At 42.3% G+C, this 23,989-nt stretch overlaps 1 protein-coding gene across 1 annotated transcript in view; it reads left to right on the forward strand.

Moving 5' to 3' along the window:
- Window positions 1–23,989, forward strand: part of runx1t1 (RUNX1 partner transcriptional co-repressor 1) — a 56,235-nt gene that overhangs the window by 17,822 nt on the left and 14,424 nt on the right. Inside the window, exons 2-4 of the mRNA XM_034545030.1 lie at window positions 16,622–16,759; window positions 19,820–20,061; window positions 22,498–22,587. Of these exons, the coding sequence (XP_034400921.1) occupies window positions 16,622–16,759; window positions 19,820–20,061; window positions 22,498–22,587 (470 nt within the window). The remainder of the gene's footprint in view (window positions 1–16,621; window positions 16,760–19,819; window positions 20,062–22,497; window positions 22,588–23,989) is intronic.

Here is a 23,989-nt window from a genome sequence, read left to right on the forward strand (position 1 = left end):
ATTACGGCATAAAGAAGGGAAACCCAAGAGGGAGAGAACAGAAAAAGAGGGCTGGAAAGAGGAGAGATGTGGGGCATTTCTTCTCAGGAGAGTTCAGAGGGGGCCAGAGAAGCAGCAGGCTGATCCAAATGGATTTTCCTTGTTTGTAATGAGGCTACTTCTTCTGCCGCTGCCCGAGCATGTGGTGCTTTTGGGGGGGCTGGATGGAAAGAGGGGTGGAGAGGCATACGGACATAGCGGAGGATGAGTGGCGAAGATGTGTCGTAGTGGGAAAGAGAACGCAGGGGGAGGTGGGCGACTGAATGAGAATGGAGGGTGAGAAAGAGTAAGAATAATAGGAGTGGGATAGTAGATCTTTCTGACGGTGTTATGCAGTGGCCAGGGAGATGGGGGTGAGGAGGAGGAGGTCGAGGGAACAATCAGTTATTGCAGGTAGTGGCAGCCAGTGAGAGGGAAATAACTCAACGGAGCGAAGAATAGGAACAGAGGGGAGATTTGTGATTGAAAATATTACAGCTGTTGTGTCGAGGAGAAAAGGGAACGCTTGGCACCGTTCCAAAAACCACGCTGTTAAACTGTGATGTTGGCATAAAGATAAATGGAAAAAGCATCTGGACAAAGTAAAAACAATTTCAGCTCAGCAAATGAGCTAAATCATACGTGAACATACTCGAGCTGAAGAAAAACAAAAGGGGTATACGCGTGTAGTGCTTGTGTCTCTCCTTGGCCTTCGTTTGCAAACGGTGGTTCAGAGGATTTAAATGAGAAACATATGACGGAGAGCTTCACCCAAGGCATAACTCTGGTAAAGACAGTGACCTGTTTTAGCTTTTCTTTGATGTGAATTCCAAGGTTCTGAACTCATATTACCGTACCTTGCCTCTTTTCTTCTCCTCTTTTTTTATTCGCCCTCTCCTCTCCTCTCGACTCTCTCTCTCTACATTTCTCTCTCTACATTGATTTGTTGCTCTTTTGTTCTCATCTTCTCTGAAGAGGAACACTGGTAATATGACTGAGATGGAGGGATATTCCACAGTACATTCACTCCTTTTGTTAAATTTTTATACATCTTCCCTTATGGTTTTCATTAGTCTTGTGTGATGTATTCCAGGCTTTATATGCCCGCATGCACACATGTGTTTCAGTATAACAGAACCACTTAAGGACACCTCTTAGGTCTCTGATCTCATCTGTACATCTGATAGGGAGGAAAGGAAGTTGAGAGTCTCTGCGGACGCTTCCTGTCTTGTTCAATTTCTAGTTCACCTGAAAAAGATCTGTCATATAATGACACATCTTAATTGTGCATGCACATGATATAAAAAATACATGTGGAGCGTCAATGCACAGGTGGCCGTGATGACATAACGCAGAAATCTGCGGCTTGGAAATTCCTCCGATAAGATGAAACATGATGGGAGAATGCGAGGAAGGGAGCGAGAGTTCATAAAAGCAAAAACAAGGGCAGAAAACGAAGCAGAGGGAGAAGTCGGAGGCAGTGCGCAGATGGTGAGCTGTCAGCGGCCGGCTGTGCGCGCGTGCCGTTCCCTGTGTGTTCATGCCATGCATATGTGTGTGCATACTTCATGTATGCGGAGTGCATTTCTGCCCTTGTGTGTATCCATGCATGTGTGTGTGTGTCTGTGCCCTCGGAGCTGAGCTGAGGTGCTGTATATGTGCAGAGCTGCTCTTCCCAGATGGCACTGGCAAACAGACACTGCAAGGCTGGCAGAGTTGGCACAGCTACCCAGTGCACAGTTGGCACTGCCAGCCACCAGGCTCTCCCCTATGTACCGAGGCGAGGGTACCTGCTGCCAGCCGCCTGAGCTCATTGACTGACTGGCAGGCTGTCTACCAAGTGACTTATTCAGTTGTTAAAGTTTCTGTGCCTTTGTTTGATCCTAAGAGAGCACCCTTTCACCCCAAATGAAGATGAAGAATGTGTGGTCCACAGGCAGCATTTTTTTAATCAGCTGCATCTAATGAAAAAACACAGTCAAAGCATGAAGAAACATCAGATTGCCTGTCACAAGGATTCACATCACACCTTGAGCATTACAGCAGCTTTAACTCCACACAGCTGCATTGTAATTACATTCTGTTGATTCTATTGTTCCAGCAAGAGCTTTCATGTCTTAATTTCATTGTCAAATCATTAAACAATGAAGTGTCTTAACACACTCCTATGATCATACTGATCTATAGGCCTCTACTGGCAGGTTGCCAGCACTGGCGGCTTTCCAAGTGAATGCCTTGATGTTTTCACTTGTGTGTTGAGCAAAACAAGCACATACATACAAGCTTGAATAGCTATCGAGGGTAAAGCAATGCATTAGTGTGTGTTAGTGTGTGTGTGTGTGTGTGTGTGTGTGTGTGTGTGTGTGTGTGTTTGTGTGTGTGTGTGTATGCGTGTGTGTATGTGTGTGTGTGCGTGTGTGTGTGTGTGTGTGGCAGATGCAAAGGCATGCATATGTCTGCCTGTGTGTGGGCTGGTTGTGGTGTCTGTGTGTGTGTGTGTGTGTGTGTGTGTGTGTGTGTGTGTTGGGAGTGTGGACATTATACTTCCCATGCCTTAAACAGGAAGTGTAAACTAAGCACAGATGTATGTGTGTGTAACTGCAATCCTCCGCTGTGTGTGCACTGTGTGTGAGTGAGTCTATAAGTGTGTGTGCCTCTGAGGAAGCAGCTGTGCAAGCGGCAGCGTGTGCCAGGTCGGGAACACTTAAGCAGAACCAAGACACTGTGTGTGTCTGTCTGCATGTGTGTTGTCTCTATTCTGGAGCATATGTGTGTGCACGTGCGTGTGTGTGTGAGCATTCTTTTTTTGTGTGTGGCAATGTGGGTGGGTGGGGGGACATTTTGGCCACCCATCTGTGCTGGGCTATTTCGCTACTGTTTCTGCAGGCACACACATAGACACACGCCGAGCCCTGTGCCAGGCAAGCTGTTCAGCTAGTGCTGGCAACGCTCCAGAGAGAGTGGTGGCATCCATCTGTAGCACTGGAGAGCGGTTAGGCTGTGTGTTTGTGAGTCTCTGTGTGTATGTGTGTGTTTGTGTGTGTGTGTGTGTGTGTGTGTGTATGTGTGTGTTTATGCTGCAGAAAAACTAAACAATGGGATTGTCGTGATGATGCTATTAGTGTCGGTGGTGGGTGTGGTGAGTTCAGATTTGTGCTGGTTAAAAAGTTGTTTGATGAACAGTGGGGGGGGGGGGGGGGGGGACAGTGATCCGAAGTGCCTCCTGCAGAACGAAGACTGCAATACATGTCCCACAGTGCTGAATTAACTTTCATGTAGTTTTACTGTTTTGTAAGATTTTGGCAACTGCCAGTAGACAAGAAAAATAACTGATACTGCCCACGCAACTCAGATAAATCATGGTATTATCCCTGATGGAGTATATGTTTATTATCTAAATTAAGGTGAAAATGATTTTATACTTGATCATGTGTGTTCATGAAATATTACATTTCCATATGGCATTTGTAGAATGTACTGTATCATACCCTAAATTTGAGGCTAATTCATTTCCATTTATACCAAATTCCATTAAAATACCTGTATTAAAAAGGTGCCGATCAGTTTGTTGCTTTTATGTTTTAATTCTTGACTTATTTAGTGGAAAAAAATAAGGTGCTGTTCATTGCATTTTACAGGGAAGGGCGTCGTGTTGCAGAGAGGATGGCTCTCAAAGTGCTTTTGTGAAGAGACAAATTAGAGAGCTGCTGATTGAGTGTCTCAAAGCAGCAGAAAGACATAAGTGGTCAAATTACTGCATTTGAGCAGCAACTCCTTAATTGGAATTTTTTAAAATATTGAAATCAAATACAGATGAATTTTTATTTAAAAACTTAAACTCCCAAATAATTAGTTCAATGTGCGGTACATATCGCACACATTTATTGTATAAAACACACAGAATATCCTGAATCCAGGCAGCAACTTTGTGGTTAACTGTCACTGACGTTCCAGAGGTCAGTGTGTGTCAACGCTTCATTGTGAACTGGTACTCTTGCCCATTTTAGGACCCTCTCTTCTTGCTTGTCAGTGACAGAGAGGTGAGACAGCAACAGGTGAAACGATGAGGAGGAGCGAGCCGAGGAGAACGTGCGTAATGGTTAGATCAAGGAGACAAAGACACATCGCTGAGCTGGAATGGTTGTGGTGCTACTGTGCGAATATGTGTGTGTGTGTGTGTGTGTGTGTGTGTGTGCATGTAGAGGCCATCCCTCAGCTGCCTCCCCCTCCAGACGTACTTTACTCTCAGCCACTCAGAGCCATTAGCAAATCATGGTCGCCATATCACACACAAACACTCAGGGACAACCGCACACACAAAGACATACTATGTAAGCCTGGAAATGCCCTGATGCGAGGTCACACCAACCACCACTCTGGCTCCCTGCTCACCAGATGTGACTCAAACCCCTTTTTTATACATCTTCTCCTGCAGGGGAAAGGAGGGAGGGGGAGAGGGAGGGGGAGAGGGAGCGCAAAGAGAAAAGTGAGTAGTGGCTCTCAGAGAAGGGGCGTTGAGGGGTAAAGGTTTTTTTTTTTTTTTAATCTTTTCGTAAATCTGGTTCTACTTAGCAGAGCCCTGGAACACATTTCATGAATTGCAGACATATTTTTTCGGAGCGCTTTTGGGGAAGATAGTTAACCGGCAGTAATTTCCAACACATGGCAGCCGTCATGTGATATTTTGAAAACACCAGGCAGACAGGCTGGTCCCCACCCCCCCACCCCACCAAGGAACCCTCCCTCCTTCACTGTTAGCTCGTCCTCTGCCTCTCGCATTTGATTTCCCCATCTGTCTCTCATAGGCGCTTCATGTTATCTCTAGTTTCCAGTCTCTGTCTTCACTATCCTCACCTCCCTTTTCCTATATATATCTCTTCCATCTCTCTATCTTTCCACATCTTTTTTACCCCGTCATTCCTGTCTGTTTTCCTAACTTCGGAACTGCACTCTCATTTAGCCTGCATTGTATATCACTCAATCCTTCCACGCCTTCATCCATCCATCCGCTCCCGCTGTGTCTCTCCACATAGTAAAAGATAACTGTCATGTAAAACAGGAGGGATTGTACTGTCTGTTGAAAATTGATTGTGCTCCTGAAGTCAGGGATATGATTCCTTTTAGCGTCGACACACACGCACAGATTCACATTGGCTGCAGAGAGGTGGTTCCATGTAGCGTAAGGAGATATAACAGCAGAAAAGATAAAAAATTGCTACTTGTTTGTGTGTGTGTGTGTGTTTGTGTTTGTGTTTAAAAATGGAGTGGGCGCATCAGTGATTTTAAATTGTGCTTGTGTCATAGAGTGGTTGTGCACATGTTATTGTGCGTTTCCTCAGCACTAACAGCAGAAAAGGCTTTGTGTAAATAGACCCACAAAGAGTCTACATTGAGATTCCCATAGTGAGGTTTTGGTTGTGTCCTATAAATAGTGTTACCGTATATATGCTGCAACAATATTAATCCTCTAGCTACACAACATGTGTATTCACTATATCACAAAGGAATGAAAGGTAACCGACCGCATCTGTGCTTGAAGCTCAGGGAGAGTGTGTCGTCGGCATTAGGATGTGTCGGAGTGTTTTGTGTGAGTCCTTCTCTGCTGGCGTAGAGTCTTGCCTGGGAAAACTCCCAGATCCATTTGGGTTCAGTTGGCCTTGTGTCAGCATGGCATCAGAAATGAACCAAACTGTACACAGAGAGCAGTAACCAATAGGCTGGCTTCCATCAAATGGCCAGTTAGCTCCCCAAGGCTTACATCTGATTTATATCACTCTGTTTTCCCCCAAAAAGCTACATTTGTATCATTATTTTAACATCATGTTGTTCATGGTAATGACAGACCAGCTTTATATAAATAAACAAAGCTTTTGATAGAGTCTTTTAAATATGTTGAGCCCCACTTGGCTGTGGAAGAATGTCTGCTGTTTCTAGTTTAGTTATTTCTATTATGATGGTAAGCGTTTGCTCTCTGTCCCGCTGTTTTCTTTACCTTTACCTCTCTCGGACCCAATTCTTTCCCTCCACCCTCTCTCTGTATTTTTTCCACCACCCATTCCACTGCCTGCCCTTTTTTTCTTTTTTTCTACAAGACCCCGTAATTTTGCCTGGCAACAAGATGTGGCATAAATTGGTTCGATTTGTGAAGACGCGTTGCAGGCACTGTGAATCATTTTTATTGTTCCTTAACACTTGCTTCCCCTCGCTCTCTCTCTCTCTCTCTCTCTCTCTCTCTCTCTCTCTCTCTCTCTTTATTTTAACAGATGGGCAAAACAGACATTCCTATAAATCTATTTTTTTTTCAAAGAAGCAAAGGACTTCCAATGTTATGCGCCACATATGTTTTATCGTCCAGTTTGTGCTGTGTTTGTGTGTGTGTGTGTAGTCGGAGGTGTTTCGCAGGATTGGTGTGTTTAGTTTATGTATTTTTGTGCCTATGTGCACGCGTGTGCGTGTTGATGTTTGTGTGATGAAACAGATGGTGTTCAGACCTTTGTGTGCAATTGAGAAATCTCCTTACGTCTTTTCTGGCTTGACAAAGTATAAACACATGATGTTATGCTGAGAGAAAAATACAGATATGGTGGGAAATGCTAAGGTCTGTGAACACTGATCAGGAGCAGGTCTGTTTGCAGAGCTTTGCTGCTATATTGTACCATTACTTCTTCCCTCTAAAGCGGACTTACAGTTTCCTATTTGTGACATTAGGGCAAGATAGTGTCACCATTAGCTGAAATTAAAATTTTTAATTACCTTTTAAATTGAAAGCTTTAGGCTTAATGATAAAGGAGGAAAACAACTCATTCTAAATACTGCATATTCTTTGAATATATTCATTAATTCTTGTGAGTTGTATTCTTATACCAGTAGTTGTTATACCACATTGTTTAAAACATAGAGATTATTACAAAGTTACGGTCCTTTTTTTCATGACCTTCATTCCTCCTGTATTTGCTGGTCTCAAGGAGAAAGTCTTACCTTGTTAGCCTGAAGTAACATATGTCTACAATATGACGGGGGTTGAGAGAAGTGGATCCAATTAAATTGCTCCATCATTCAGGAGAAATAAGCAAATGACAAATGACTGTCTATATCAGCACTATCACGGCTACATAAATAAAAAATGGCAAACAATATTTTACCAGCTATAAGAGCTAAATGAGTTTAAAAGGAAAGAGAAGGCCCAGCATGAGTGTTTGAGGTGTGATAGAGATGAACTTTACCTGACAACTAGTTGCGCAACGTGTTGATCCCATGGAGTAATGTGTAAAAGAAAGCTGTTAGTATAAGAGGGCAACTTTTTAAAGGCCGATATAGTAACGGTCATTTAGAGCAAGAAAAGGCTGAGTAAAGCTATCTTATATAAAGTTAACTTTCATTAAAATATATTTTAGGTTTTATATTTTTAGGTGCATCACCGTTTTACTATTCAAAACAATGATGCACCTTCCTAGTTGCTGGTGAAAGCTGTGCATTATTGGAGCACAGTTCTGTCAATAAAAATGTGGTTTGTAAAACGTCCCATTGGCGCAGATTAATAGGCCAATGTTGACGTCTAATTTGCATCGAATGCATGATGAGTGACAGCTATTATGCTGGTTTCTTAAATAGTAACTGATATTACTGGCAAGGGGAAGCTATATCACACTGTGACCAAAATCCATCCATCATTTAATGTTGATGGGAGATGAGGAGAAGCCACCAGTCAACAGGAGCTTTCAGGAGGAATGTCACTAGTGAGTGTTCGCAGTGGGAACGAGGGAACGAGGGAACGAGGGACCAACATGGAGGAAATGAGAGAGAGATGGAGGGACACACTGATAGCGGTACTGCTCTCCTCTGTATCCCTCATTTGCTGGGGAGGGAAATAAATGAAATCCGACCTGTGTGTATGAGAGAGAGAGAGAGAGAGTTGTGTTGTGTTGTTTTGCTTGCAATTGGTTCATGTGTCCTTGCAGCTGTGTGTCATTGTATGTATTTGTGTGTTTGTGGGCTTGTGGTAAGGCGTTGCAACCATACATCTTCTTGACAAGCGGGTGGAGTTTGATGGGACATGCTCTGCATACTGCTCCTGCATCTAGCGCCCGATGACTCTGTGTGGGTGCATGTGTGTGTGTGTGTGTGTGTGTGTGTGTGTGCGTGTGTGTGTGTGCGTCCGTGCGTGTTTGTGTGTGCATGAGTGCATGGACTAGAGGAGAGAGATGATGGAAAAAGAAGAGCGGTGACTACGCTTGCATACCGATAGATTACTCGTTTCTCTGCATACTCCGTCTGAATCTCAATCGCCCCACCTGTCCCTCGACTGTGTTCTTTTAACACGTCCGTCGTCTCATTCTCTCTTCCTTTATTTCTCCCTTGTGGGTGTCCCCCCTGCTCCCTCTCTCCACATCTGTACACAGCACACAGCGCAATCACCACAAGCCACTATCAAGCCATCTCGGTATCGCTTCATCTATTCCATTACCTATCTGTCCCACTCCCTCTCTTCACACATTATTGTGCGCTGAGTATGTGTGTGTGTGTGTGGGTTTAACACACCCGGAGGCACCATTTTGCACAGACATTGGCACGTTGTGGACATTAGTGCTCCATTCACAGGCTTCCTGTGGCTTCGTTGCCTCACGGTTTTCACTTCAACACCTCACATATCCACGTGTGCGCTGAAGGTATTATGTCTCGATCATATGATGCGTGTGCTTGTGCAGGGCATAATGGGTCAGTCTTTATGCATTTTTCAATTTAACTTCTTATTGATGATATATATATATATATGTCTGACTTATACAATATTGTGCTTGCACAGGCACCAGTGCACCATAAATTGTTTATGTCACAGCCGCCAACTCTCGAACATTCACGCAGCGTGATTGAAAGCCATTGTTGTTTTGAAGACTGGGATTTGCCTGTGTGAAGTGTTCTCGAGTGGCATATTACTGCCACTGTTATTACATCATTTTATGAGCCTCCAACTGTACGATCACAGCGTTCACATACGGTCACGTAAAAACCCGCACACACAGCAGCAGCTCATGGAGTGTATAATGGAGATTGTTTGTCTCCCGATGATAGACTTTGAAGTCGTTGTAGCCTCTGTGTAATCTAAAACATGAAGGTTAGGAGATGTTGTTCCCACTTGGCGACTTGATTTAAATATGAAATGACCTCACAGCTTTGTTTGTGATGATGAAATGATCTAACGTTGTATTTTTTTGCCCTGAGTTGGACTAGCAAAGTCCTCTCTGTAGTGTATTGAACTGTTTCTCAGGGACCGCGTTCCTTCTAGATATACTTCACTGCAACAACCTTGTTTTAGGCGAGTGATGTAAGTTGCATGTAACCTTAGAGAAGGCGCGTATCCCGAGTCAGTGGGGCGATAAAATCTCCTTTCTTTGAGCTCGGCTGAAAGACGGTACGAGGGAGAAAAGCGAAGAAAGAAAGAAAGAGGGATTTTTGCAAACATTGAGGATCATGAAATCATGGACGATGCAAACGGGTGATGTAAGTGTGAAGACATCCATATGAGTGGCAGGTGGTTGTCCAGGGTTCTGCCTCTTTTCTAGGATCGGTCTGTGAATCAGAGGGATGGATTGTAAAGAGATTAAAGAAGTTTCAAGAGTAGTTCAACTTGTGCTTAGTTATTTCAACAGTGAGAGCTGTTCAGAGAGATGTGAGGGCGGTTAACGTGTTAACATTTTATTCTCAAACTATAACTAAGTGTGCAGTAAAGCTTAAAAAGGTAATTACCAACCTGCGGCTGAGGGATTGCAAGATGATTAACACATTTGACAAAAAAAACACCCATTTCAGTTACAACATTTTGTTTTATACTTTTTTGTGGAATACAGAGACTTATCACCCCTTGAGGCATCTAAAAACTATTAAACCGAAACAATTTAAAAAAGGAAGCTCAGCCTTTGATTGAACTTCTCACAGCTCAAAGACATCTCTGACAATGCAACAGGGGTTTATACCAAAAGACGGCACTTCTGCCATCAGTGTAATCCAGGCTGTATGTAGACAAAGCAAATAGAACCTTGTCTGTCAGATATCAGTGTAATGCAGTGTAACAAAATACCAAATAGATGTAATGAGGCTTCACTAAAGGCTTGATTTTCTCATAGGTCTGAGTCTCATTCAGGCCACCCACCCATCCTGCAAATATTTGCGCTAAGAGCTTTTTTATGATGCTCTAGATAAAACCACGTAGCAAGTGGCTGTTGTGAGACATTAATCTCTGTGATCCATAAGCATGATCATCAATAGGTTTGGCACCTCTGCCTTCATAGAGTGCACGAGTGAATCAACACACATTTGAGAGGCTCTTCTGTTCTTTTATAGATAATTGCTGCCTCTTCCACAACCGTCCTCATCCTCTTCAATCCATTAATTCCTGGACAACAGCACTTCTGAGAAGTCGTAAAGTGAGTTAGGCAAAGTCAAAGCACTCATCGCCCCGTTCCATTAAAGCTCGGCACATCAATACAATCCAGTCTTACCATCCACCGGCCGGCCACAGATCTGCTGCTTCGCCTGCAATATGCAACTGGCTAATAAATGAACAATAGATGTGCATTAAGTTCAGCCATTAACTTTTAACAGATGTATGAGGCCGAAGGAGACTTTGTTTTCAAGGTTGTTTAAGGTTGCGTGTTCAGGTGGTGCTTTTTGAATTAAATTATGTATGAGTTAGCGAGCACTTGCTATTGTTCAGCCTTGCTCTATTGCTGTAGTAAACTGAGGGCATGTCTGACTGCTGTCTGCACAGGTATTTCGGTATTCTACAATATACATGCCATGAGCTGTTATCAAAAACATGTCTCAGCTGTAAGATTTATTTGTATTTTTGAATGTGAAAATTACCTTGTGGAGGGAGTATTGCTATTGATTGAAGTAGCATATGAGTGCAGAGTGAATGGTTGGGTGCAGCCCTTGTTGGTTAGTATGAAGACATTGATTTTATACTGCTTTGCAGGGCTCTCAATCAAATCAGAAACAGAGAAGCCGCTGTTTGTACAAAGGTGTGTGTGTGTGCGTGTGTATGTGTGTGTGTGTGTGTGTGCGTGCGTGTGCATGTGCGTGTGTGTGTTGGGGGAGGGGGACTGTATCCGGAAGAGAGAGAGAGAGAGATATTGCCTGGATGCATGCATGTATTTGCGGTGTACACAAAGTTCACACTAATTCATTCCTTATCTTTCATCTTCTTCTCCCGAGGGACTGCAGAGTTTCAAATGTTTCCATGGTTTATGTTCCACTCATCTTCACCCGACTACTGCCATCAAATCACAACACTGACCTCGATGCTAATCCCCAATTACAAGGCTGTGCCTAAACTCATCTTTTCATACTGCAACAGACCCGCAGGGCCATGCAGGAGTTCAGGTGAATTCTCTCTATGTATTTTATATTGTGCCTCCTATTTAAGTTTTTACTGTGAACACATTTTTAATGTTAAGAAAAGCGCTTTTCTGTTCCTTCTATATGAGTATAACCTCAAAGAATAATGTCCCGGTCCTCTATTAAAAGACCCCACATTAATGTAAATTAACAAAAAGATTTATATGCTATGCTTTGCACTGGAGGTCAATATCTGCTTTGAAATCCATACATTATCCATCTATCTAGTCACAAAGATTAGGGTAATTATAAGATGATGGATCCTAATTGGACGTCCTACTATCTAACAATAGATCGATGTGAACTGGGCCAAAGAATTACCACACAATTAGAAAAGCCAATACACCGAACCATGGAAAGCATGAGCTCAAAGATTCAGTGAAACAGGATAAGTACAACCATGTGTTAAATGGTAACTTCTTTCTATTTCACGTGGACTCATTATACATGTTAGGTTTTGTGTTTGACTGGAAAATGATGAATTACCTTGGGTCCTGTCACCCGGCCGTCTTTTTTTAACGACCTTGTATTTTCATAGATCATATTTTAGGCAGGCACACCGGATATGATAGCTGGCAGCCAGAGGTAAGACTATATGTTTCCACTCGCTACACTACTATATCCTGAGTTTATAAAATAAATAGTCAGGTCCAGACTTTTTTTACTGTGGTGAAATTAGAGTAGTAAACCTTTCTCAGTCTGGCTAAGTCGGTAGAATGGAGAGAGAGGTTGTGTGTGTGTGACCTCCAGTCTTCTATTCCTTGCTTTTCACTCTGCTTTTTTCCCACTAATCTCTGTGCTGCATCTATTCATGCTGCTCTCTGCAATGTATCCTCTTTTAGCTTCATTTTAATAAAATCCTCCTTTGTTCAATTTATTTCCATTTAACGACACATGCTGGTGGTCCCATTTTGCTTCATAAGAAAAACAAAACAAGCTAAACTTTGTTTTTACTTGCTGTGTTATAGTACGAGTCGATGAATTACTTAATATTTTTTAATTTTTTGCAGTATAATCAAATAAGATGAGTTAAAATGTGTAAGATTCAGCTGAATCTGTATCTATTCCAGTAAGTAACCCTGGAAGGTTTCAGGCTTGATATCTGTTGTGCTCTGGTTCTTGATCTGGTTCTTGATCTGATCATCTAAAAGTCTCTGTGCCAGTGTGCTGGGAGAAATCCAACCTTCCCAGTGACTTCAGCAGTTGTCCCTGAGGACAGCATGGAGTGTGCATGGTCACTGAGGGACAGTCATGTGTGGCTGGTTGGTAGATGTGTGAGCTGTCTGGGGATGAGGATGCTGGACCCGTCCTTTCCTGTCCTTTGTCGGACTGCATGGGATGGCATCAGTTTGCCTTGAGGATCTTTGGAAGCTCCTCGAGAACGTTTAAAAACAACGGATAATCTTGATAACCACATATTGCTGGGCGCTCCACAGCCTCGTTCAGTAAGCTAGTTCAAATCCTTTCAGTGCAATTGGAAATGACGAGCAGTATAACTTCTGGAGGCTGGTGTGGATTTAAAGGCTCTCGTTGGATTCGTGTATGTCACAGTTCTTCTCAGTAAACCTTTAAAGCTTAAAGAAGCAACTCATTACTGCTCCTGAACAGGCCACTAATCATTTGAATATTATTGTGATTGTTTCATTCATTTACATCCCTTCCCCTCTATTTATTTGAAATGGAGCTATGGAGCCCTTTCTATTTACAATTTCAGTGACATCTCCATCTCTCACTTGCCGGCCTGCTAGAGCTGAGCTAGCGTGACTAAAATACTTAGTCACAGTGCACTTCGGCAGCAGTGAGCCAGAGTGTAACGGAGGCTTGGCACTAGCTAACAGGCTTAGGCTATCCTGTCTGTCTCTCAGTATTTCGTTTCCATTTCACCTCAACGTAACACTATGGGTGCAGAGGAACACTAACATTCATGTTGTATGTACTGTATTTACACACAAACACTGAAAGAAGAATATGCAAAGTTACATGTTAAATATAAGATTAACCTCCTAACCCCTCGCCCCATTTCCTTGGAAAACAACTCCTATAATAACGTACCCAAAATGAATTGAAAATCACTCCTCCACCATAGGGCTTGTATGCATATATCTGGTCTCCTTTGAAAGGTAGGAAGCTAAGGAATAGGAATCCATTATAAACAAACTGAAATACATTTCAGAGAAAATGGAGAAGCTATGAAGGACAATTATAAGTGTTTTACCTTGCCTAGCATAACGTCTTAATTTCAGAGGTAATGTCACCATTACAATTAAGATCCAATAGAGCAGTGGTTCTCATCCTTTTTACCTCCTTTTCAGCCGAGTACCCTCTAACCAGCGAGAAGCATTTTTGGTTAAAAAAAAGATGTAATACACAGCGCTGTGCCATCAGTGTCTGATTTAATATGGATTATATACAATTCAGTTTATGAACTTACACTTTATATTTTATTGAATATTTATTAAATAACAATTTTTCAAGGAATTTTGAATGGATGCTAATTTAAATTGTGCCTTCACGTACCGCCATGTGAGAACCACTGCAATAGACAGTGATGCAACTGAAAGTCTTCTCCTACTCTTTTATTTAATTTGCAACTTGATGAAAATGCAATAAAATACAACATTTATCGTACAATTTTTAAAGATATAGTACCTATATCTCAGTGTTTTGGCAAAACACTAAACACTATTTATTTCCTTATATCCATGTTAGCAATAACATTAATCTCCCCAAAACATTGAACTAGTTATAAATGCTACGATAAAGATCAATATTCATATGACAGAAGAGATTCGTGCTATACAGGCAGATAAATGTAGACTGCAAAGGCCCACAGTGTTTTATGAAGTATCCATATATTCTTATGGATGAGACAAAGACAATGATGTATATTGTTAGTGTGTGTTGCCATCTGGTGACTGTATCAAGTGGGGCAAGAAATCGTCTGAAAGCGAAAATATTGTTTCGATTTCTGCCAACATGGCGCCAATCTGTGTGGCTTTCTCATGGATTATAATTGCAGCAGACATCTAAATCACTCAAATCTGCTGTTTTGGACGGAAATAGCATAGTCCTCTGTGAAATACTCTGACGAGAACATAGATTTAACTGCTGTGTGTTTCGATGCGAGATGCTGCAGGTTAGTGATGTAACGGATCATAAAACTCGGAGTAATGGATCAGATTAAAGATCGGATCAGCACAAAAGAAAAAGAAGGCCGCTGATATTAATTGCCAATCACTGATGATCCATATTGTTGTTTGAACATAGCAGCTGGTCTACAAGGCTCCAGACTATCCAGACTATCCCGCAAATAATTTAAACTGCTCTAAAGACAGTGTGAACCATCAACAAATCTAAATATTATCCTTTTACTTTGTTTTAGTAATTAATAATGGGTTTTTTTCATCATAAAAACTCACAATTCAAATGATATGAAATATGAGATTATATTTTTCATTGGTAGTTTAAATGGTGTATTATAAGCTGTTCATAGCAATTGTAAACAGGTCATAATTCCCTTTCTAACTTTATTTCACACTGTGATGATTCACGTTAAACTGTGTAATTAATCCGCGGTTCATGAGGGGATCCGTATGGATCAGCCATCGACGGTGGTCTGTTACACTGCGGTGGTCCGTGCATTGTAAAGCTTAGACGGTTCTAGTTTCCAGCGATACGAAGCATGATAATGTAGAGTGACAGTGACGAGAAGATTATCCTGTATCTTTTGATAACATTTTGTTCCATATTCACAAAGTATATATCTGTACAAAGTTTGGATAGCATACATTGATTTAGACCTCGTTTTGAAAACAGTATAACATACATATACATACATATTTTCTATGAATAGATAATCTGAAATAGCAATATTTCTTAACTTGCACTCGGTACCTGGGGAGCTCATTCTCATTCAAGTAATAGTCGGCATATTCATCATGCTAAAACACACTCTAGGGTCTTGAGACATCTGTGTGACAGGGACCACCCTGTTCCCTGAACATGCACCCTCACCACCCTGATTAAACACTGTGCGTGTGCCTTTACCGTGCCTGTGTGTGTGTGTGCGTGTGTGTGTGTGCGTGTGTGTGTGTGCGTGTGTGTGTGTGTGTGTGTGTGTCTTTGAGTCGAAGCCCATGCAGCCACTCCATGATTACAGCTATTCATTCCCAATGTCACAGATAGTACTTTTGTTTCCCCTCCCTTCCCTCAGCCCTCCCTCTCCCCTCTCTCTCTTTTCTCTTCCTTCACCCTCTTTGCTCTCTCTTTTTTTTTTACAATCTCCTCACCTTCACAATGTGCCACAGAGACAGTTGACACTGTCCCAATGCCATTTCTGAGGGACGGTGTGTAGCTTATCCTGCACAATATGGGTTTAGTCCTCACAGCTAGCGCATTACATTGGTAACGTCTTGTTGTTGCTCTCATACATTAGATATGGGCAGCAAGCTGAGCACAAAGGAACATGTTATAGGTGAAAATAGTTATGTCATCAAAGAAAATGTTTTATTTTTTAATAAAGTCTTAACTTTGAAATTACTTTTTGAAGTAGTGTGAGTATGATCCGGCTGTTTTGTTCGTATCTGCTGTGTTTTATTTTCAGGTGTGGGGTTATTTCTGTAAGAGAATATCAAATGTAAAAGAACAAGTTCAGAACTCGTTAGTTTGTGTTGTAAATTTGTCATCTTAAATTAGTTAATTGTTCCGGTCGTGAACAGATGTGAATAATGTATCCAGAGGTACAAGCATTACGGCTGTATGTGTGTCTGCGTGTGTGTAATGAGCGCTGCAGTCGTTAGCGGGGGAGGAGGGTACTGTGTCACCGTTCTGTACAGCGGCCATGCAGGACGGCACAGATGGTGGTGGAATGAGACCCGTACCCGCGGCAGATTTACGCTCCTCTCTCGGGTGTCTGTCTGTGAGTCTCTCCGTTCTCCCCATCTCATTCCTCCTCTGACAGTCTGAGCATCTGCATCATGCCATTGTGGCCAGACATTCAATGTGGTACACCATCTAATACCAGAACTGGTCTTGTCTGGTCCACCTCGCCAGCGCTTTTTTTTATCAAATTAAATCCTGCTGCTGTTTATGCCCACACTTTGATATCAGTTTTTTGGGATGTTGTGCAGCGAGCTTAGTTTCTTTACTGTATCGAGCCACCAGCATGTTATTTGTTGGTATTACAACCTTTCACTTTGTCCTTCCTCAGATCGCACTGGGAAGCGCTCCACCATGCCCGACTCACCTGCGGACGTCAAGACACAGTCCAGGTTGACCCCCCCTACCATGCCTCCCCCACCCAGCACGCAAGGAGCACCCCGTAACAGCTCCTACACCCCCACCACATGTGAGTAAAGCCAGGTTTATAGTTGTGGGTTAAGGGGTTATGGTGCAGCAGCGGAGGTACACATGCTCTATTGCAATTGGCTCTTCAAAGGTCAAAATTATGTTATGTTGTTATGTTGTTACATATTTAACATTTTAACCTTTAGGTTGTTTCCACCTAGTTTTCAATGTACCGTATCAGTGTCAATACTGACTTTATTAAACGTCTCTGGTATTTGTAGTGACGTAACTGATCCCCATTAAATACCGTTTCTTTGTAAAGGTCATCATGAAGTTCACTGTGTCTAGTATCAGTTAAATTGTACTTGCAGCAGACTGCAGACGTGGTTCTCCGTGCCACAGCATCCCTGGCCTTGTGTTCGAAGTGCCATGCTGTGTGGTATCCACATTTAAAATTGGGAGAAGAAAGCACTGTCATAGCATTAGATCAATACTGAGTTGTGGTATAGTGGCATCGGTATTGAGAGAGTTGGAAGAGTTGGTGCATCTCTACATATAATACATTGGTGGTTGTAGTGATGCTGAGCATGAATACATTCCAGGCTGATGGCTGTACATCAGACGCATAAGTATAATTTCAACTTAAAATAGTGTACAGTGTGTCACACTTCAGGGGGAACCTTTAACACAAGTGGAATACGATATTTCACAACTATGTTTTTATTGAAGTATAATCACCTGAAAGTGAATTGTTGTGTTTTCTTAGTAGCCCAGAAAGGACAAACCATTCTCTGGCTCTAGCGAGAGCATTACACGTTTTAACGTTACCTGAAGCCGTATTACTCCGACACACTGGTGACACTGCATTACCTGGAACTACTTAGTGCAAAACTGTGGCACTGCCACGTGAACTGCATGCACATGGTTTTCCACTCTGCAGCTCAAGTCACTGCAGCCTTGCAGATGCTAGATGCCGCCGAATCCATAGCACTGTGTCACCCGTTGAAAATATACACAGCAGCACGCTGAAACAGAACAAATATGCATGCGCTCATACATGGGTAGACAATTTGCAATATGCATAGCTTAAACCTTTTTCAGGTGGGGTTCAGGTAAAACCAGGAAAATAATGACAAAATAATATAATGATGTTTCACATCAAATTAAACAGCACAACATGAGCTACAATAATTAGTAAGCTGTTTTTAAATGCTCCAAATACAACTCTCACAATACTTAAGAACTCAAGTATCATATTTATAATTCGCCTTAAGTCAGCTCACTTGCCCGTTTTCCGGGCCTAGCGACCCGTAGCTACGTCCTAGCAGGAAAAACTACACCCTCTACACTAAACCATCAACGAGATCCAAGCAAAAGAACACATAAACACATATCGCTTCATCACTTTACGGTCCGCAAATTCTGCTTACCTTTTGAAGATTAAATGAAGAAAAAACGTATTCTTTTTATGCTGTATTTGCATGTTTTGAACCCCATTAGTAATATAAAAATCAGATATATAGTCTGGAACAGGACTCAATGGCACAGATGGTGCCCAATGTGCCCAAATGCCCATTTTCGAGACCTCGCCTAAACTGTCTTTACTAACAACGCTCTAATTTTGTTCTGCTTCACTTTTTCAAAGTCTAACTTTGCAGAGATACTGTTTTCTAGGATTCTGAGGAAGTTTAAACCTTTCAGCTGCATCACAAGTGTTTTTTACAAGGCAAACCTGTAACTTTTTTAATTTGTGGTGTGTGCCATCTTCATTTAATCTTAACCAGTAAAATATAGGCTGATATTTACACATCTGAAGTATTCTACAACAAGTGTTTACTTTTATTATAACAATATACATTTTTTCAAATAGCCCTTGTGTTAGAGGAGATAAACCCTTTTTAGTTTGGGTATGTTATTTCGAGCAGAGGCCTAAAAAATAGGTTGGTGTTTAAACCCTAAAATCCCAAAACTTGAAAATCCATCAGTAACAAACCTCCGTAACAAGTTGAAATTGCAAAATTTCCTGCCAAAATGCAGTCATTTCAAACAAGTCCCCTAACAAGTTCATTAACACCCAAGCTTCCGAACCCTTGGAGCTTTGCCACAACGTCCCCATAGCCTGTGGCGAGTAAATTACACCCTAGTATTCACTTAGAAGTACATACTTAACCACTTGCATGAAGAGCACTAGAATCAGAGAATCAAAGGCCTTGCAGTTAAAAACCCTCAGAGTGCTCAAGTCGGTGTTAGTAGTACTGGTTCTCTGCTCCAGAGGCATTATTTTTGTTCTCTTTCAATCACTTATCCTCCCTTTCTTCATCTTTAGCATTTGCTCCCCCCCCCTCCTCTCTCTCTCTATCCATCTGTATGTCTCTCTCTCTCTCTGTTGCAAACGCTTACACTCCGCAATTAACATCGGGGCTTCCGTGCAAAGAGGGAGGAAAGGCCCAGCTCTCTCATTACGCATGCCGAAGGTTTTAACAAAGCAGTATGCTTTGATTTCCACCCGACTTAATTGTTACCAGATGCAGTTTGAGTATCTCGTCTCTCTCCTCTCTTTACAGTGGCGGCTTTGGACGGTAGCCAGAGGGGGAGTGAGTGGATAGCTAGTCAAAACCTAATCTCATTAGTGAGAAAGCTTTATGCCGCCTTGCATCTCTTTTGTACACCGACTCCCCCAACACATACACGCACACACAAACACACAAACACACACTGCTCCCGTGCTCTGGTGCGACGGGGGGACGCGGGGGGTCACCCTGTCCCTGCTTGTTTAGACTGCTGCGAGGGAGGGAAAGGGAGAAGGAGGTGCAGAGAGGCAACATGTCTCCAAATGCAGAAATATGTTTTTTTATGAGATGACGCAAAGGATCAAAAGAGCCACGGTGATTGGAAACAAATGTTGAGGGTTGTGGATGTTTTCAGGGGAATGTAAATCATCCCAAATCACTAGTTTGGTCTCAGTGAAGCTGACGTTTGTTGTTTCCTTTGTTGGTGTTTGTTCAAGGTAAAGTCTGGGATTTCAGGTTATTTCCGGTGATTTGCAAGAGTGAATACAGTGCTACTTTACCCGATGGGATGAGTCTTTCTCTTAACGCTACTTTTGTTTTGTCTTAAACAGTAACCAATGGCAGCAGCCACTCCCCTACGGCGCTCAACGGCGCTCCGTCTCCTCCAAACAGCTACAGCAATGGTCCCAGCTCCTCATCCTCATCCTCGCTGGCCAACCAGCAGCTGCCGCCGGCCTGCGGCGCCCGGCAGCTCAGCAAGCTCAAGCGCTTCCTCACGACTCTCCAGCAGTTTGGCAACGACATCTCACCTGAAATCGGCGAGCGGGTCCGCACATTAGTGCTCGGACTAGTGGTGAGTGGCTTCTGTGTATACAAGCTTTGGTTCAAAGGGATCATGGAGTGAAAATTGATACCGGGCCTTAAGTTAGCGGGAATGAGTGAATCCATTCGTAGGATATTTGAGAATAATTCTTAGCATTTGTTCAGCATGCCTGAAGAAGCAGATGGAATAAGTTTACTGAATCACACATTTCAAATAGTGTCAGGTTTGTTGTCACTCCGATGAATACTTAACATACTTAAAATACTTGCCTCTGATTATAAAAACCTCAGGGGTATTTCTTCAAGGTTTGTTTTTATTATATTATGTGTCAGAAATCTCCCCTACTAAGTGTAAAATAAATACAGGGATGTGTTAACCTCGGCCTCCAGGCCTGACACACTGCCTCACAAAACAATGGCAGTATGCTGTCCTTTGGGAAAAAGAATAACATCAGACCAGGAGTGTCTTCATGTTTCTGATCCAATTTGGATTTTATTCTATTACACTTATTCAAATTAAAATACAACATGCACCAATGGGAAACGAGAGCCTAAAAACATTAGAGTTGTTTCTTTCGTTATTAAAACCGTATTTATTTATTCAGCTAATAAAAGAGATGATTAGAGCTTTAAAAGGATGCACAAATTAAAGCATTATCAAACCCAAATTAAGATCCACGTATAAACTCTGTTGATATTCAAAATCTGAATTATAATTTGCAAACATCAAACTACATTTATCCAAAACAAGATTTCATAGGGCAGATGTGCAAATCTAAAGATTTACCATACATCTTTGTGATCTGAGAAGATTTGACTTGATGAGCTGGGGAATACAGAAATAGTTATTGTCTGTTGTGCAGAAAGGAGGAGGCGGATGAGATGGAGGGAGGATTTTTTTTTAATTAGCCTCAGAGTGCATAGCCTCCTTTTGGCTTCACTGTGTTTATTATTCTCACCGTCTGCATATGCACATTCCTCTCCTGTGTCGTTTTGGCTCACGTACCTTCCCCCTCTATATATCTCTCTCCCTCTCTCCTTCTCTTCCTCCCTCGCTCACCGTCTCTCTGTCCCTCCCCTTGCCTTATTGAAAAGAGTGACACCGTTAATTAGCTAGTTGTGTGCTGGGGAGAGGGGGAGAGGGAGACTCAGGAGGTTTCACTAGCTGTCAAGAACAGCCCCTACGCAATCTGGGTGAACAGATGTAAGGCTGAATGTAACAAAATTCAGGTCTGGGAAATAACACAGAAAGTGTGGGGAGGAAAAATAATATCTGCTGCTTCTTTATGGGTTTTTTTCTTTGTCTCGCTTGAATCTTTTGCCTTTTTTCCCCCCCTTTGTTTGTATTTATGCTCGTTATAGAGCAGATACTTCTCCCAGGTGCATGCTCCTCCTCTTCCTCCTCTCTTTTCCACTCTTTCTCTCGGCTCTACATCGTGGGAATAGTTTAAAATAGTGTCACGGCTGTCATTAATGTGAGTTCCAGGCGAGAGTTTGTTTTGGTGTTGACAAACTGATACGTATAACCCAGCGGACCTCCCACTGTAACAAACAGACACTCATCCTGTATACAACCACACAGAAAAGACACAAATAGCCTCTCCCGCTAAATGTACTCCACCCTCTCTGTCCTCATTTCCCTGGTCCATAATGTGTTTTAGTCACTTTGGTCGTATCTGGTCTGTGAAAAGAGCCGGGCGGTGTTTCATGCCACTGATGGAAGGATGTAGCACAGTGGGTCAGGCTCATGTACTGTATTGATAAGGAGGAGGGTGTCATCCATGTGCATGTGTACAACCGAAAAACATGAAACAGAAGCTAATGTGCAAGCGTCCACATAAATGTCCAAGTGATGGAAACAAAGAAAAAGCAACAGAGAGGGAAAAAAGATCACGTCCTCTGTGATGATACAGAGAGGCTCAAATCAAAGCTCCTTCAATCAAAGGACTTAGATTGTACAACACTGCAATGAAGAAATTGTTTTAATGGACACATATTACAGAACACACTTGTCTTTAGAATATTAAATCTTTCTATTTCAATTCATGATAACAAACAAGCAGACCTGAGCTAAATAGAAAATAGACTGAAATATCAGAGCAACAAGTACTGCTCTTAATACATTAATACTTTACATAAATAAGGAGATAATTGTTTTTTAAATGAGTCAATAACTCATGTTCAAAAACTGAATTTATTATTTTTTTTAAAAAGGCACAATTGTTCCAGCATATTTTTTGATGATGTGACTCCCGCATATGTTTTTGTTTTGTTAATTGAAGGAGATGTGTGTCTTTGTGTTCTGTGGCTCTTTCCACTGCGGCCTACCCATACGCTTCCTATTACAAAACCCGAAACATTCACTCCAGGCCAGGATATAGCTTAGCTACCAATAAGTCATATTTTCACTTAATGCCTTCCACATGGATTCATGTGTTTTCTTTCTGTCTCTCTCTCTCTCCTCCAGAATTCCACACTAACCATCGAAGAATTTCACTCCAAGCTCCAAGAAGCCACCAACTTCCCTCTGCGGCCCTTTGTCATACCCTTTCTGAAGGTAGATATTTGAATATGTATTTACTAAGAATGTTTGCCTGCTTCCCTGACTGATCGACCTAATCTGGGGCCAGCCCAGATCCAGATGTGCATACTTATGTTCATATTTATGGCAATTTCTCCCCCCCCCCCCCCTCTCTCTCTCCCAAACCTCTTCTTCTTTCTTTCTTCTTCCTCCGTTTCTCTGCAATTTCACTAGATACAGTCGCTCTCATTCTGTAGCTCACATAATTTAATTTTTTTTGTCTTGCGCAATCTTCTTACGTTAATACTGAGGCTGATCTCATTCGTTTAGATTCACTCTGCTTAACCAAAGGTTTACAACTTTGTTCAGCCTGTAATTTTCCTGTGCAATATTTGAACTGGAACAATATTTTGGTTGTTGCCTAATGACCGTGGCCGTGACCTGAGCTCAACGTCCCCTTTCATGTGCTCCTCTTCAGCCTCCACCACTTTCTCTGAGGCTCTCTTTGTCATCGATTTCTCATCCAAACTAAGCCACATTTTCAGCAAGCATGTTCAGCCATTAGCCTGGTATATTACCAGAGGAAGAGGCCATCTTTTAAGCATCCAGTCGTGGCTTTATTCTGCCCATTTGTCACTGGTCACCCATTTGCAGTCACACCAGCACAGTTCTCATCTATTAATTCCAGGCTGGGATGGTTGGATCTTCTGTGTGTACCTACAAGTGAAATAGTGTCCATTTCTGTACAGTTGGCCTGTTTGTGTCAGATAGGTCCATATTGTGAGTGTCTGCAGGAGCAAGGCTGGTGGTGTCGGCGGTGCGATTTGTTTTGGTAGTCAAAGATGACAAATGGGACTGTGGGGGGTTATATGAGGGATGTACTGTGCAGCAGCAGTTTAGATCATGTTTTGTGGTCTAGGTGAGATCAATATCAGTGTGCATCTGAGAGATGGAGAGCAGAGACAGGCATGACATTTAACACAAAGCTCATTTGTTTCTATGACAGACTCTGTTTTGTTTTCTCTCTTCATTTTCTCTTATTCCTTTCTCTTTCCCCTCCATCTGCCTACTTCTTCCTCTCTATCTATTCCCGATCCCCTATTCATCCCACCCTACCCTGCTCCACCTGTTTGTGTCTGAGTGATGGGCGCAAGGTAAATGTTATTTGTGAAGACAAGACAGTCCATTCATACTTTACGCTGTGTGCATGGGTGCATTTGCACATGTCTGCATTGACATTCACAAGCCACTATTATCCACTATGGTCCTGAGTGGATGTGGCATTGGTCCCACTAGAATCGCTGTTACAGGCTGTTCACAACACTAACAGGGGCTTTGTGTCCTCCCTGTGTCCTTTTTCACATCACTCCCTTATGGTAGTTGTATTAATATTGTTCTGCTTTGCCTCACCTTCTCATTTGTTCTCCCTCCATATCAT

Source organism: Cyclopterus lumpus, chromosome 11, assembly GCF_009769545.1.
Source record: "Cyclopterus lumpus isolate fCycLum1 chromosome 11, fCycLum1.pri, whole genome shotgun sequence".
NCBI classification, from domain to species: Eukaryota; Metazoa; Chordata; class Actinopteri; order Perciformes; family Cyclopteridae; genus Cyclopterus; species Cyclopterus lumpus.